The sequence below is a fragment of the Odontesthes bonariensis genome, chromosome 12 (genome assembly GCF_027942865.1).
Source record: "Odontesthes bonariensis isolate fOdoBon6 chromosome 12, fOdoBon6.hap1, whole genome shotgun sequence".
Classification (NCBI taxonomy): domain Eukaryota; kingdom Metazoa; phylum Chordata; class Actinopteri; order Atheriniformes; family Atherinopsidae; genus Odontesthes; species Odontesthes bonariensis.
In genome coordinates this window covers 15,164,646-15,177,402 of record NC_134517.1, presented here as the reverse complement: position 1 = coordinate 15,177,402, position 12,757 = coordinate 15,164,646, and the positions used below count along the sequence as shown (strand labels likewise).

The 12,757-nt window shown below is 41.9% G+C and overlaps 1 protein-coding gene across 4 annotated transcripts in view; it reads right to left on the bottom strand.

Annotated features, from left to right (window-relative positions):
- nalcn (sodium leak channel, non-selective) overlaps nt 1-12,757 on the bottom strand; it is an 84,547-nt gene that overhangs the window by 8,750 nt on the left and 63,040 nt on the right. For all 4 annotated transcript variants that reach the window (XR_012772535.1, XM_075479217.1, XM_075479218.1 and 1 more), the window contains 18 exons: nt 10,720-10,821; nt 10,541-10,610; nt 10,231-10,322; nt 9,966-10,088; nt 9,762-9,818; nt 6,585-6,705; nt 6,360-6,491; nt 4,968-5,135; nt 4,467-4,571; nt 4,022-4,128; nt 3,822-3,942; nt 3,624-3,722; nt 3,248-3,341; nt 872-978; nt 652-726; nt 448-567; nt 288-356; nt 31-179 (listed from right to left, as the gene is read on the bottom strand). Coding sequence is in view for 3 of the 4 variants with exons in the window: in XM_075479217.1 (XP_075335332.1) it covers nt 31-179; nt 288-356; nt 448-567; nt 652-726; nt 872-978; nt 3,248-3,341; nt 3,624-3,722; nt 3,822-3,942; nt 4,022-4,128; nt 4,467-4,571; nt 4,968-5,135; nt 6,360-6,491; nt 6,585-6,705; nt 9,762-9,818; nt 9,966-10,088; nt 10,231-10,322; nt 10,541-10,610; nt 10,720-10,821 (1,911 nt within the window). In the remaining variant the exon portion in view is untranslated. The remainder of the gene's footprint in view (nt 1-30; nt 180-287; nt 357-447; nt 568-651; nt 727-871; nt 979-3,247; nt 3,342-3,623; nt 3,723-3,821; nt 3,943-4,021; nt 4,129-4,466; nt 4,572-4,967; nt 5,136-6,359; nt 6,492-6,584; nt 6,706-9,761; nt 9,819-9,965; nt 10,089-10,230; nt 10,323-10,540; nt 10,611-10,719; nt 10,822-12,757) is intronic.

Below are 12,757 nucleotides of genomic sequence, written 5' to 3'. Positions count from 1 at the left end.
GCTATGAAGATCAGGAAATGCAATAATTACCGGTTTATGTTCTCTCCGTATTTGACGGTTCCAAAGAGAACAACTCCAGCGAATGCATAGCAGAGGAGGAGGAGAAACATGCCCACGATGATGAAGAAGCTCTTGTACATGCTTACCACTACAGTCAGCAGCAGCATTTTCAGCGTCACCTTCACAGATCACACACACACACACACACACATACAAAAAGGATCGCGTTTCAAAACTAAAGCTTAAATTGTTTGGCGGTGAGGAAGGGTACTTTTACATGTACTCACATGTTTCCCACATATTGTGAAGAACCTGAAGACGATCACACACGTGCCCATCATGTATGTATATGCATTCTACAGGGGATAATCAGAGTTATATGTGTTTCACTGACGTCATTCACATTCATTAGAAAATTTCCCCCAAATGACATGCAATTTTTCTAACCAGCAGGGAAAAGTGCAAAACTATCCAGATGACACCCAGTGACGTGACCAGCAGGTCGTAGCGATTCCGTCTGCTCTGCCAGTAACCCGCTGGAGACATGGCTATTAGCTTCATTGTCACCTAAGAATCAACATTAGCTGATATCAGAGGAAGTGGTCCATGTAAAAGAAAGATGATGGAGGAGCAGGCAGAGCACAGACTCACCTCCAGAACAAATATGAAGGTGAAGACTACAGACATGGTAGCAAGTGGAAATGTCACTTGATCATCTACGTCCCACTACAAAAGAGCAGATTGTAATTTTTTTAAATGTAACCCAATGTAGAATAGCTCCTAAAATGACCTAGAGAAGTGAGAACAATACGATGTCACAAGATTAAACAAAATACAATAAACTAAGAAGCATTGTTAAGCGAGGCTCTACCTTGACTGAAAGCAGGACAGACTGTGCCAACACCAGCACAGCGATGCCTCGCTTGAAGAAGGGGTGCTGAGTGATGTCATACATCTTGGCCCGGAAACCTCCATTCTCTGTCAGGCAGATGAAAGCCAGAGATTGCGCGAAAATATGAAGAATTTGATCAAGTCAGTGTTCAGATCACAGTGTATAAAATCACTTTGTCAGTTTAAAAAAAAAACGGTTGTTGCTTTTGACGCATGTGGTAGTATCCCATTCTGTCCAGAAGATGGCACTCCTGGGCTGTCTGAGCCCGAGTCTGGTCTCTTTCTAAAAGCCTCTGAAATGCTGCAGGTTTCACACATATTTAATTCATGTGCATGCATTGGTGTATGCAATGAATGCAAACAATATGTACTTTTTCAAATTTGTCAAATTGCAGAGTGAGGCTTTAAAACTCACTCCAAGACAATTTGGGTTTAATAGAAGAAGCTTGAAAGTGTTTTCATCTCTTTTGAGGCTATATGATCGCATTTATGGCATATGTATATTCATATTCTGGATGCATTTGTAAAATGGGACTCTCATTTTCCCGGTACACAGGGAGGCAATCTGTCGTTTTATAGGATAAAAGTAGCTGGAATTATTGGCTACTTTTAAAGCTATTTCGCAACTCTTTCAAATACCCATGTTTGACTTGCCACTTCCGACTGCAACCACAATTGAACTGCAGCCTCAGAAATGAGCTCCACTCCTATGCACTTGCATTTGAAGCGTTATGTACGCAAAAATACATGGATTTCAACTGCAAATGAACGTTAAATATTTGGAATCTATAGCCGCTTTCGGACTGTAGGAACCTTTGGCAGTTCTAATAACCTTTTAAGGAACGGGGCCGTTTTCTCCCGCATTCAGACATAGAGGAACTCGGGGCCATCTCCCTCCATTCCTATAACCATTTAGCTCCTTCTCCGAGGTCGGGTCTTTTCAGGGTTCTATAGAACGCATCTGACGGAGATGTTTGGTGGTTGGTAGCTACGCCCCATGTCATGCTATCACGGCTGAAATGTTTCCTCATACGACAAGGACACAACCGGCGGGTGTTTAATAAGTTAAACTTACACTGGTCTCCTTTGTCTGCAGCGCTCTGCTCTCCTTTCTTACTTCATGAAATGAAAAAGTATCGCCTGCGCTCGATCCTTCTACTCCTGACTCTCTCTGTGAGCTCTTCCAGCCTCGATGTTGGACGCCTGATGTGATCGTCCATGATTAATATCACCATCATGCAGACCATGAACACGGTGGCCTCCCCGCTCTCCATATTAGCTTCTTTGTGGTGTTTTTTCTTCTTTCCTTACTTTTACCGGGTTTTGTTTTGTTTTGTTTTGTTGTTGAATGTGGCGCTAAACGGCTAAAGTAACACGTCACTGTCGCAGACGGCTGCGCGCGGCGCATCAGTCCCGAACTGGTCCCGACTCATGTGCGAATGCAGACTGAAACAGAAGGACAGTTATCAGAACGAAATTCGAGTAGGACAGTTCTGATAACTGCGTTCTTAGAACGGCTCTGTCCGAAAGCGGCTAAACATGCAGTTGCAGGCTTTGAATATATATATATTACTGCTGACCACTCAGACACTTTTACAAGTACTTTGACTATGAACACGTGATCAAAGGCCAGCTCAGCACCGTGGTGGTTTGCCAATGGCGAGGGAACGCCTCTGGATTTGGATCAAAGTCAGGTTGCTCGGGTAAGCTGTACTGCTGACTAAAACTGAGCCCATTGATTTGCTGTTAGTTCTCAGCCTTTACTGTACTAACAGGCAATTTCCCACAGTGCCTCTGATGTACCTACACCATTCCCATGACTCTAATCACATAAGGGAGAGCAAGAGTGGAAATCTGCAGGGTTCGCATGTTGATATGTGACTATTAAGGATATGTGTAGAATTTAAGTTGATGCAGTAGAAAGATAGTTGCTGGCTGTCTAAAAATGTACATTTTGTGCAGATACAGCTTGTAGTTCACTTCAAATAAAGTGTAAACCTTTGATTAATTTCCTGTAGAAGGCTGTGACGTGTGCGATTCAGTGTCTGAACCATTTGCGTTATCCATCTTCATATTTAGCTTTTCATTCCTGCTGCTAGTCATCATTTGGGTGTCATGATGAATCCCTCAAAGTAACAGTCCCCGATGAAAAACAAGGAATGTTAAATAGGGATTAATCATGCAGGTGCTACTTAGCAAGCACACCAGCGCACACAGCACACAATCAATCAGGGACTAGGGGGAAGACGTGACCATCATGATTTTGAGTATCACTCTAGATCTGTATTGTGTCTTCAAAAATTATTTTCACAGCATTTTTTTGCATGCGTATGTTGATGAGTGTGTTTGATTCTACCTGGACGGGGGGGCAGGTGTAGTGGCTGGGCTATTTTCAGTCGACTCTTCAGATCCTCCCATCGTCTCTGGTCCACTGTCAGCAGAGCAGTACCCTAGCAGAGAAAGCAACACATTTACATCATGAAAGGTGGTGTTTTTGACAACCTGCTGGTCTAGATACTATGTTACTGGACCATCATCAGTTTGAAGAGGTCCATTCCTATCAGCTTGTCTACACTTTCTGTTGCAGATTAAATCTAAAGATGCCATGATACAAACTCAATTACGAAGAAATGAATTTGCTTGTGCCGGTCTGTGATTTCCGTGACAAAAGAACGGCACAGTCAGGGGACTAGTTAGTGGCAGGAAATAGTACTCGTATGCATTGCTCAAACCTTGTTCTCATTGAAGTTTGCAATGACAACTCCGACAAACAGTGTGAGTCCAATCATGCACCCGAGAAACACAAAGACGTGGATGTAGATGCCATGTATCTGCCAACACAGAAATGTTTAAAATGAGCTGAATAACAGTAATGTCTGTTAAATATAGGAGATTATAGCGGGGGAAAGCACTCTGTTTCTTAACCGTACCGGTCCGACGCGGTGAATAATGACATCTCGGACCTCCACCCAGCCTTTGAGAGACAGAACTTCAAACAGAGCCAACATCGCATTTCCTACATTGTCAAAGTTGAAATTTCGTGGGTTGGCCCTGGAAAAGGAGAAAGTGGATACTTTCAATCACTGACTATGCGAGACAACCCTAAAGCAAATAAGGAAACAAGTCTTACCAGACTCTTGGTACCCAAAAACCAGGTTTCTTCTCCCCAGGCTTCAGTCTCAGGTTGAGATTTTTGGAAACACTAACATTTATTCGGAATATACCATGGCATTCCGCCTGTAAAGAACCACATGGTTGAACAGCAAAACATCAGTTTAGCATCAGTTACAACTATAATGACATAACAAACAACAAATTGTTAGCAAATGTAAAAGGGAGAAATACCCAAATGGTAAAGAATTCCTCTTTGAGAATTACACAATAAAAGTCTGCAAAAAGTTTTTTTTAAGATTGAACTAAACCACAAAGTAAAAGAAGACTGCTGTCTGCTGTTAAAGAATAGGATAAATAGAAGCATTTGATTTTGGATTTAACTGGGGAAGCCTCTTCTACTTTTTCAGCCTGTAGTTCTTTAGAAGGAGCGTAGCACAAGGAGATTATGTTTCCTGTAGTACCCGACTGATGATACTGGGGTCGTTGCACTTGGCGAGCTTTCCAGCAAACAGTTGAACTCCAAAGCTTGCAAACACCAGCATTAGTGTGAGGAGCAAAATGGAAACCTGCAGGAGAATCATTCAAGAGTTTAAGGCAGGGTACATCATAATCCAAGTCCCAGAGATTAGAGACAGAGATATGGATGTCAGACAGATGTGTGAGACGAGTGGAGACATGATTTATGGGACCCCTCTAATGATATAATATGAGGATTATAATACAATAAAATTCTTGGTTAACAGAGCAGAGCACGTAACTGCAAAATAATGCATAGCAACAACAGAGAACAATTTAGTAAAGTTTAATAGTTTCATTTGTGCACATCTAAATAGATATGCTCAGAGTGCATGTTAGGGGAGTGACGAGCTTATCTTTTTTATTAAGCAGAAGCTCCTAAACTCTTAAAATACCTCAAAGCAAGTATATTTTGAAAATGGTCTTAGTTGAGCAGGATTACTAACCAGGAAAATCTCCTTGAATCCTTTGAGAACCTCCCGCACCACCTTCCTCATCTGAGGTACCAGCTTGAAGATCCTGAGGGGACGTAGGCAGCGCAGCATCATCAGCAGCTGAGCTCCAGACTCAGAGGGGACGTCAGGAGGCAGCCAGCACACAAAGATCAGACTCACCTACAATGAGGGCAGGGATTAAAAAAAGTCGTTTGCAAAGATAATAGCAGTTGGAATGATACTGGACGACTATTAGGCTACGGCTACACGAAAACGAAACGAGGTTTTTTTTTAAAACGGGTTCGAAAATTCTTGCGACCACACGGAAACGCGCTGCTGTCCAGACGAAAACGATGAAACGAGGCAGTACACACGCCACTGTGTCACGCCACGCTGTGAGACAATAGAGAAGTGTTAAAATTGGCTCCCAGCGTCAACGTGTGACTGACGCAAAAACGTTTTAGCTGTAACAATGGAAACGAAACGAGGCCGTTTTCAAACTTTCCCACTCTGGAACCCGTTTTCAAAAACTATCGTTTTGGGGTAGTGGGAACGCCGGCTCCGTGTGGCCGCGACAGCGAAACGATAAGAAAAAGTATCGTTTACAGTGAAAAACGTTTCCGTGTAGCCGCAGCCTTAGATACATTCACAAACATGATCGGAAACCTGGACACCATGTATCTAGGTATATGAATAACCAGGTTTTTAATGTTGCACGTAAACACCAACATATCCTGAATATAATCAAACCCTGAAAATGACTCAAACTGGGACATTACCATGCATGGATATGTACTGATGATCTTATATTTGGATTTTCATTATCAAAATGATCAGTTTCATTCCATCATTCCTAACTTAGTACGTACATGTACTGTATGCTACTGCAGTGGAACCAAACCAGATGTATTCCATCTGCTGCCCATGAACATTTCACACAGTTTTCTATGAGCCTCAACTTTGAAATTTAAAATTATTTGGAGTTAGATTGTAAATTGGTGAAGTAAGAAAAAGATGACCATTAACTTGGATAAAATGGTTATAGCACTTAAATGGCTAAACAAAATTACAACCTGCAGCAATTAGAAAATTTGATTTTAAGATGTAAACCCCCCATGAACTCTACAAATTTTGATGGAACATTTTTGTAAAATCTGGTCATTTAAAGCTGCTTTTGCTCTGATACAAGAAGGCATTTGTGAGCCCCTAAATATAATACATCAGGAATCTGCTTTATTGTTTTTGTTACAGTAACTAACTAACCAAGAAGCAATATTCTGTGTTGTGTTAATGCACCCTCACCAAACTAAAGAAGACAAAACGTATGTGACGGGTCTTATTTAAGAAATTCATGATCATGATCTCTCATGTGGAATGTTGGAAGCAGCCTTTTTTGTTTCTTACAAGGTAGATGAAGATGTCCATCACTCCTCCAAAGTCTCTGATGACAGCCGTGGGAGTAAAAAACAGACCATCTGCCATGATCTTCAGGTTGAGCTCAATGCTCATGAAAATCACAAACACAAACTCCCCAATCTGAAACAGATATGATAATTTTTGACAATATCTGCCAGTTCATGAATCAACTCAACTGTTCATATGACCATCAGTTTTATTAGTTTTTAATACCTGCAGTGTGGGGACGTGCATGACCCTGGTGAAGGGTGATTCAAACATCATGGAGATGCATGAGCAGATGGTCACCACGATCATAACCCAGTCCAGATAGGTGACTAAGCCCAGAAGATCACTGCAAGGACATGCAACAATAAAGATGTACAAGCCAGTTTCTAGAAGATTATTTAGAACATAAATAAAAACTAAATCCAACGGTTAGCACATACTTCCACCCCTATATTTAACTGAAAACAGTTAAGACAGTATATCAACATGTGTTAATAATCATAACTAGGGATGTCCCGATCCGATCACGTGATCGGAAATCGGGGCCGACCACATGGTTTCTGACTCGATTGGAATCGGACATTTCATCCCAACCAGGGATCGGATATATAGCCTATATTTAGAAATATATAGAAATATATTTTTTCTCTTTTTTTTTTTTTCATCAGAACTATAATATTTAAAAACAAATGGGAAAAAATAACAGCGTAATTTTTACTGTTATGTGGTGGTACAGAGTCAGATCGTCTCAACCATAGACATAATATACGTAAACGCCTCATAGACTGACGCTGCCTATTGGAGCTGACGTATCAGCACGACCACCATCTTGGATGGGTCTCCAATGCCTCCACATTGCATTTATTTCGACTGAGGAAGGTTTTTGGAGGACTCCCCGAATTTTTATGTCTATGGTCTCAACTCCACACAGAAACAACGCATGCGGCATGACGTCACTTTGCTGCGTGCCACAAAGCGAAGCAGAACACGGCAGCAGCTTGAATCTGGGGGCGCGAATGTCTGCGGTGTGGAGGTATTTTAAAGTGGATGAAAAAAACGTTGCGATTGCAAACTGTGAGATATGCAAACTTGGGATTTCAAGAGGTGGCAAGGACATCGCTAACATCCTTGATGAGAACAGGAACAGGCTCAAACCTGACAAGGTAGAGATGTTGTTTTTTATCAAGAAAAACGTACATTTCCTTCTCTGAAGCCAGAGGGGGAGAGTAAGAATTAAGAGTGGAGTTCCGAAAAGCACATTACCGGCCTTACTTTATAACACTGTGGCACTTTTATTTGCTTATTTGTTTACATGCCTGCCAGGTATTTCAAGTTGAGCTGCTGCTCGTTTTTTTAGTAGACATTGTTGCACTAAACTCTGATGTGAAGAATTTGTTTATTACTTGATTAATTAAATGTTTAACGGACCATCTTCTTTATTTACCTTTATTTAACAAGGCAAGCAATTAAGAACAAAAATTCTTATTTTCAATAGCAGCCTGAACGAGCAGAGGCTCGATAAAGGGAAGATGGAGGAGGAGCTAACAGTTAAAAGAATAGGGTCACCAAACCTCTCATCAGCTCCCTCTCTGACTTCACCCCAGCATCAGAACATACCATCTCGGATCTCATCAATAAAGCCAAAACCACCACCTGTCAGCTTGATCCTCTTCCCACCTCGCTTGTCAAAGCCTGTCTGCCGTCCATTTCCCCTATGATCACCAACATAATTCTCCTCCCTCACCACTGGTACTGTACCCCCCACTCTCAAACTGGCTGCCATCTAACCCATCCTGAAAAAACCCGGTGCTGACCCAGATGTCCTTACCCACTACCGGCCCATCTCCAACCTCCCCTTCATCTCCAAGATACTCGAAAGGGTGGTTGCAGCACAACTACAGTCCCACCTCGACACAAACAACCTCCACGAACCCTTCCAATCCGGCTTCTGCCCAAAACACAACACTGAAACAGCCCTGGTCAAAATCACCAATGACCTCCTCCGTGCAGCTGACTCCGGACTATTCACCATTCTCATCCTCCTCAACCTCAGTGCAGCGTTTGACACCAGCTCCTCTGCTCCTGGACCGCCTGGCTGGCATTGGGATCACTGGTGCTGCACTCTACTGGTTCACATCATACCTCACTGACCGCCAACAATTCGTAAAACTAAGGAACCACAAGTCTGGGTGTTCGGGTGTTTCATTGGGTGTCCCCCAGGGGTCAGTCTTGGGTCCACTTCTGTTCACCATCTACCTTCTCCCCCTGGGCACACTCCTCCGTCACCATGGGGTCCATTTTCACTGCTACGCTGATGACACACAGGTCTACATCTCCTCCAAACCAACTGTTGCCATCCCTCCCACCTCCCTCATCATCTGCCTTGAAGACATCCGGAGCTGGATGAGCAGGAACTTCCTAAAACTGAACACCAATAAAACTGAGGCCCTGCTCATCGGCTCCAAATCCATCCTCACCAAAACACATCACAATCCAGTTCCACCCATCATCATCGACGGATTTCCTGTACCCTTTTCACCCCAAGTCAAGAGCCTCGGCGTTAATGTGGACAGCACCCTTTCATTTGCACCCCACATCCAAAATATCCCCAGGACTGCATTCTTCCACCTCCGTAACATCTCCAGACTCCGCCCATCACTGACCCAATCCAGCACTGAAAGCCTGGTTCACTCATTTGTCATATCCCGCATCGACTACTGCAATGCCCTGCTCACTGGACTCCCCACCAAACTCATCAACAGACTGCAAATCATTCAGAATTCAGCCGCCTGAATGATTTAAATCTCAACTTAAAACTCACCTATTCAAACTGGCATACTCCCTATAACTGGACGCTGTGCACTTCTCTGTTTTATGTTGTCTCATGTTTTTATGCTTTTACTATGTTCTTTATTTCTCATGTTTCTTAGTTTCGGTGTTGGATGTGTTGTCTTTGTATTTTCAAGTATGTTTGGTGTTATGCAGTTCTTTGCATTGTGTTCACTGGTACACACACTGGTTCTATTTTTTTTTTTTTTTACTTTAAAAAAGGCATTGTAAAACAGGAGTCTGTTAGGATTCACACAGAAAAAAAAGCTTCGGCTGAATGAAGTTTGCAAACCAGAAAAAAAACAAACAAGAAAAAGGGTAACACAGAGAAAAACGATGCAGTGTCTTATAAAAGGGACTGTTTCTTTGTTTAGTAATACTTCTCTCTGATTGGCTGAATCAGGTTGCGTAATAGGTGTAACGTACTTCACAGCTCTGCAATTCAGAAATTTTAATTCTGCACCACAGTTTGGGAAAGGGCAGGTTATAAGCTTCAGAATTAATGAGTATTCCACGGGTGTATAATGAACAGATCAATGGAGAGTAAGGGAATCAATAATCCATCACACTTACTACAGCTGGTGGTATTTGGTGTTCTTCACTGCTCCTGTTATCGGGTCAGTTTTTGATCTAGATAAGAATGAATATAAAATCAAATCAGTGTTTTGACAAAAAGGGAGTTTTTTTAGTCGTATTTTGGCTAATAAGGTAAACTGGATGTTGTATTAGCTTAGCATGAAGCAGTGATAAATCTCATGTTATTTTGAGAAATCTTACGCATTGAAGCGAGCGCGAACGATCATCCTGCAGAAGTTCCTGAAACGGTGCTCACGACCCACGATGAAAAGGGGCTTATCAAAGTAAGGATGGTTCTCCCTCAGCTCCTCCTCCTGAACTTTTCTGCTCAATCACACGAGCACAGAGATTAGGCAAACGTCCATTGCTACATATCAATAAGCCAGGACAAAGCACTGTACGCATGGATGGTGGATTTCAAAACTTGTTTTGATTAGAAACTTGAAATTGCGTAAATTTTTGACACCTTTTCATTTCAGCTTGCTCTTTTTTTTCTTGGATCATCTTGATCTCACTGTCCTCCCTCTGGGCATTGCGGTAGCGCACTGTGCTGGAATGCTGGCAAGAGGTTAAATAAAAGATATATGACTCACTATTTGTTGTTTTTTTCACAGAGCTTTTTTTTTTTTTTTTTTTACAGATATTCCTTGCATATTTAAGAAAGTCTTATGGAGTACAAATATAATTGTACCGAAAGCCTTGTTTGAGAAAAGCTATTCTGACAGCATGCAAGCACACAGTTCATAATGCTTCATAATGTGTGACTTTGTACTCACATCCTGGGTGAGAGTCTCCAGTGACTTCCCTCGGCTGATCCTCTGACTGGTGGAGCCATGTCGCAGAGACCTGCAGATACAACAAGCAGAAAATGAAGAGAAATGATCTTGCGTGGGGTACAGCACAGGAACGTACGACTGTACTTGTTGATGTGTGAGTGTGCACGTATATGTCAAACCTGCGCTCTTGCCGTATGTGGTGTTGCACACTGAGTATGGAGCGCTCTTTGGTTGGCTGACCTTCAAAGGATCCACTCAGCATCCGCTGTCTGGTACAAGCCCTGGAAACCACAGAAACAAGAATTATTTCTTCTTGGTCAATCTAATGAAAGTGAAACAAAACAAAGAGCAAAGGTCGGTGTGACAACATTTTGAACCTTCAGCCTTTCGGGATCTGCTCCATCCTGCTAAACAATCTGTCTTTGATCTCAAACTGAAACAACCGGATCAGTTTTTCAGTCTGTCATTGTGAAACGGGCTCCAATCGTTTAATTAATCAGGGAGTGTGTGTGTGTGTGTGTGTGTGTGTGTGTGTGTGTGTGTGTGTGTGTGTGTGTGTGTGTGTGTGTGTGTGAGTGCTTGAGCATTCCGGTCATTTTGGTAAAAAAAAAAAGTAGAGCCATGTCCCAGAAAAGAGGTAATGACACTGTGGACGCCATCAGTTTGTGTACTTTGAGGGATTACTTGTTTATTGGTAGTAAGCATGAATGCTCGTCTTTTTGTTTCTTTGCTATAGTGTGTTTGCCTATTTTGGCTTTTGGGTGTAATTGTGTGCTTGTGTGGTAGATGGAAAGCCAAACAGAACATGTTATGACTACTGATCTGCTTTCTATCTCTCAGACAGAGAGAATATTGGGGGGGGGGGGATTGGACATGGTGTCTGCGAGCTAATATGCAGTTACTGCCAGCTCTGCCATGCAGAACAGCATATTATCCATTTACTTCATCATGTCAGTAAATGAGACTTAAGTGGGGCTGCACGTGTTTCAGTGTGTGTGTTTGTGTGTGTGTGAAAGAGAGAGATGCATAGTCAGGTCTATTTGTGACACAATCTTCGTAGTTTTGCATCCACACAACACAACACAACAATGGATTTGAAATGAAGTAATGAAGTATAGATTTTCAACTTTAAATGTAGTACTTTAACAAAAATTGCATTAGAGTATGTTGAGGAATTACAGCCACTTTTACATGGCTCCTTGCAGGGTTAAAAGTAATTAAAAAGGCTTCCAAAATTAGAAATGTATGCATTATCTCTAATATTTGGAAGTAATTTTGGCCAGCGCCCACTGACATGACCAAATACAAAATCTCCTACCCTGAGATGCTTTGCCAGCCCTCTTCTGCAGTTGCCTTCAGTTACCACTTGTTTGGGGATTTTTCTACCTTGGATTTTGTCTACAGTAAGTGAACGGCAAGCTCATTCGGTCTGAGGTCAGGTGACTGACGTGCTTTTGAAGCAGATGAAATTGCTTTGCATTGTGACGTTTGTGGGATGCTTTTGTATAGTTTGGTGTCACATCGCATTAGAGGATTAAATCAAAGTGAAGAAGATGCAACCTGTTAGTTTCATTTAACAAGCAACTTATTATGACATGACATCATACAATACAACTATAATAATTTGGATTTAATTGGATTATAACTGTATTTAATTGGACTATGTCTACCTGGACTCTACTCTTTAAAGTTCCATCAGATGGTTTTTACTGTGACTTTGCACCATATAAATACACTTAAGTGCCACGGTATCAGTTCTGTAACATCTGACTAATTCCGAACAAAGAGGCAGAATTAATCCCACCACTTTAATAAACTGTCACATCATCAATCATATTCTCTGGCCGTCTTTCCAGCACCAATAGATAGTCTTGAGCTCCTTTTTCCTATGAATCTTATTCCAAAACTGCACAGTTTATTTTTCTTTTGTGTTTTTTCTTAATTTTTTTCTTGTTTTCTGCTCAAAGTCTATCTGTCGCTGGTGAGTCTCAGTGAGTGTGACAAGTGATTTGCACTATGGAGTAAACAAACTTCCAATTCACGAAAGCATCTTTTTAATTGCACACTTTGATCATAATTCAGCCACCTCAAGAACACTAACTTGGATGAACGTTGTGAGGGGTTTCTCTTTAGGGAACACATTTATTCTGCTGACCAGAGGTTATCTTTCGGGGGTTTTCCAGGCGTATTATTGTTGCTGAGCTCACCAGTGCTTTC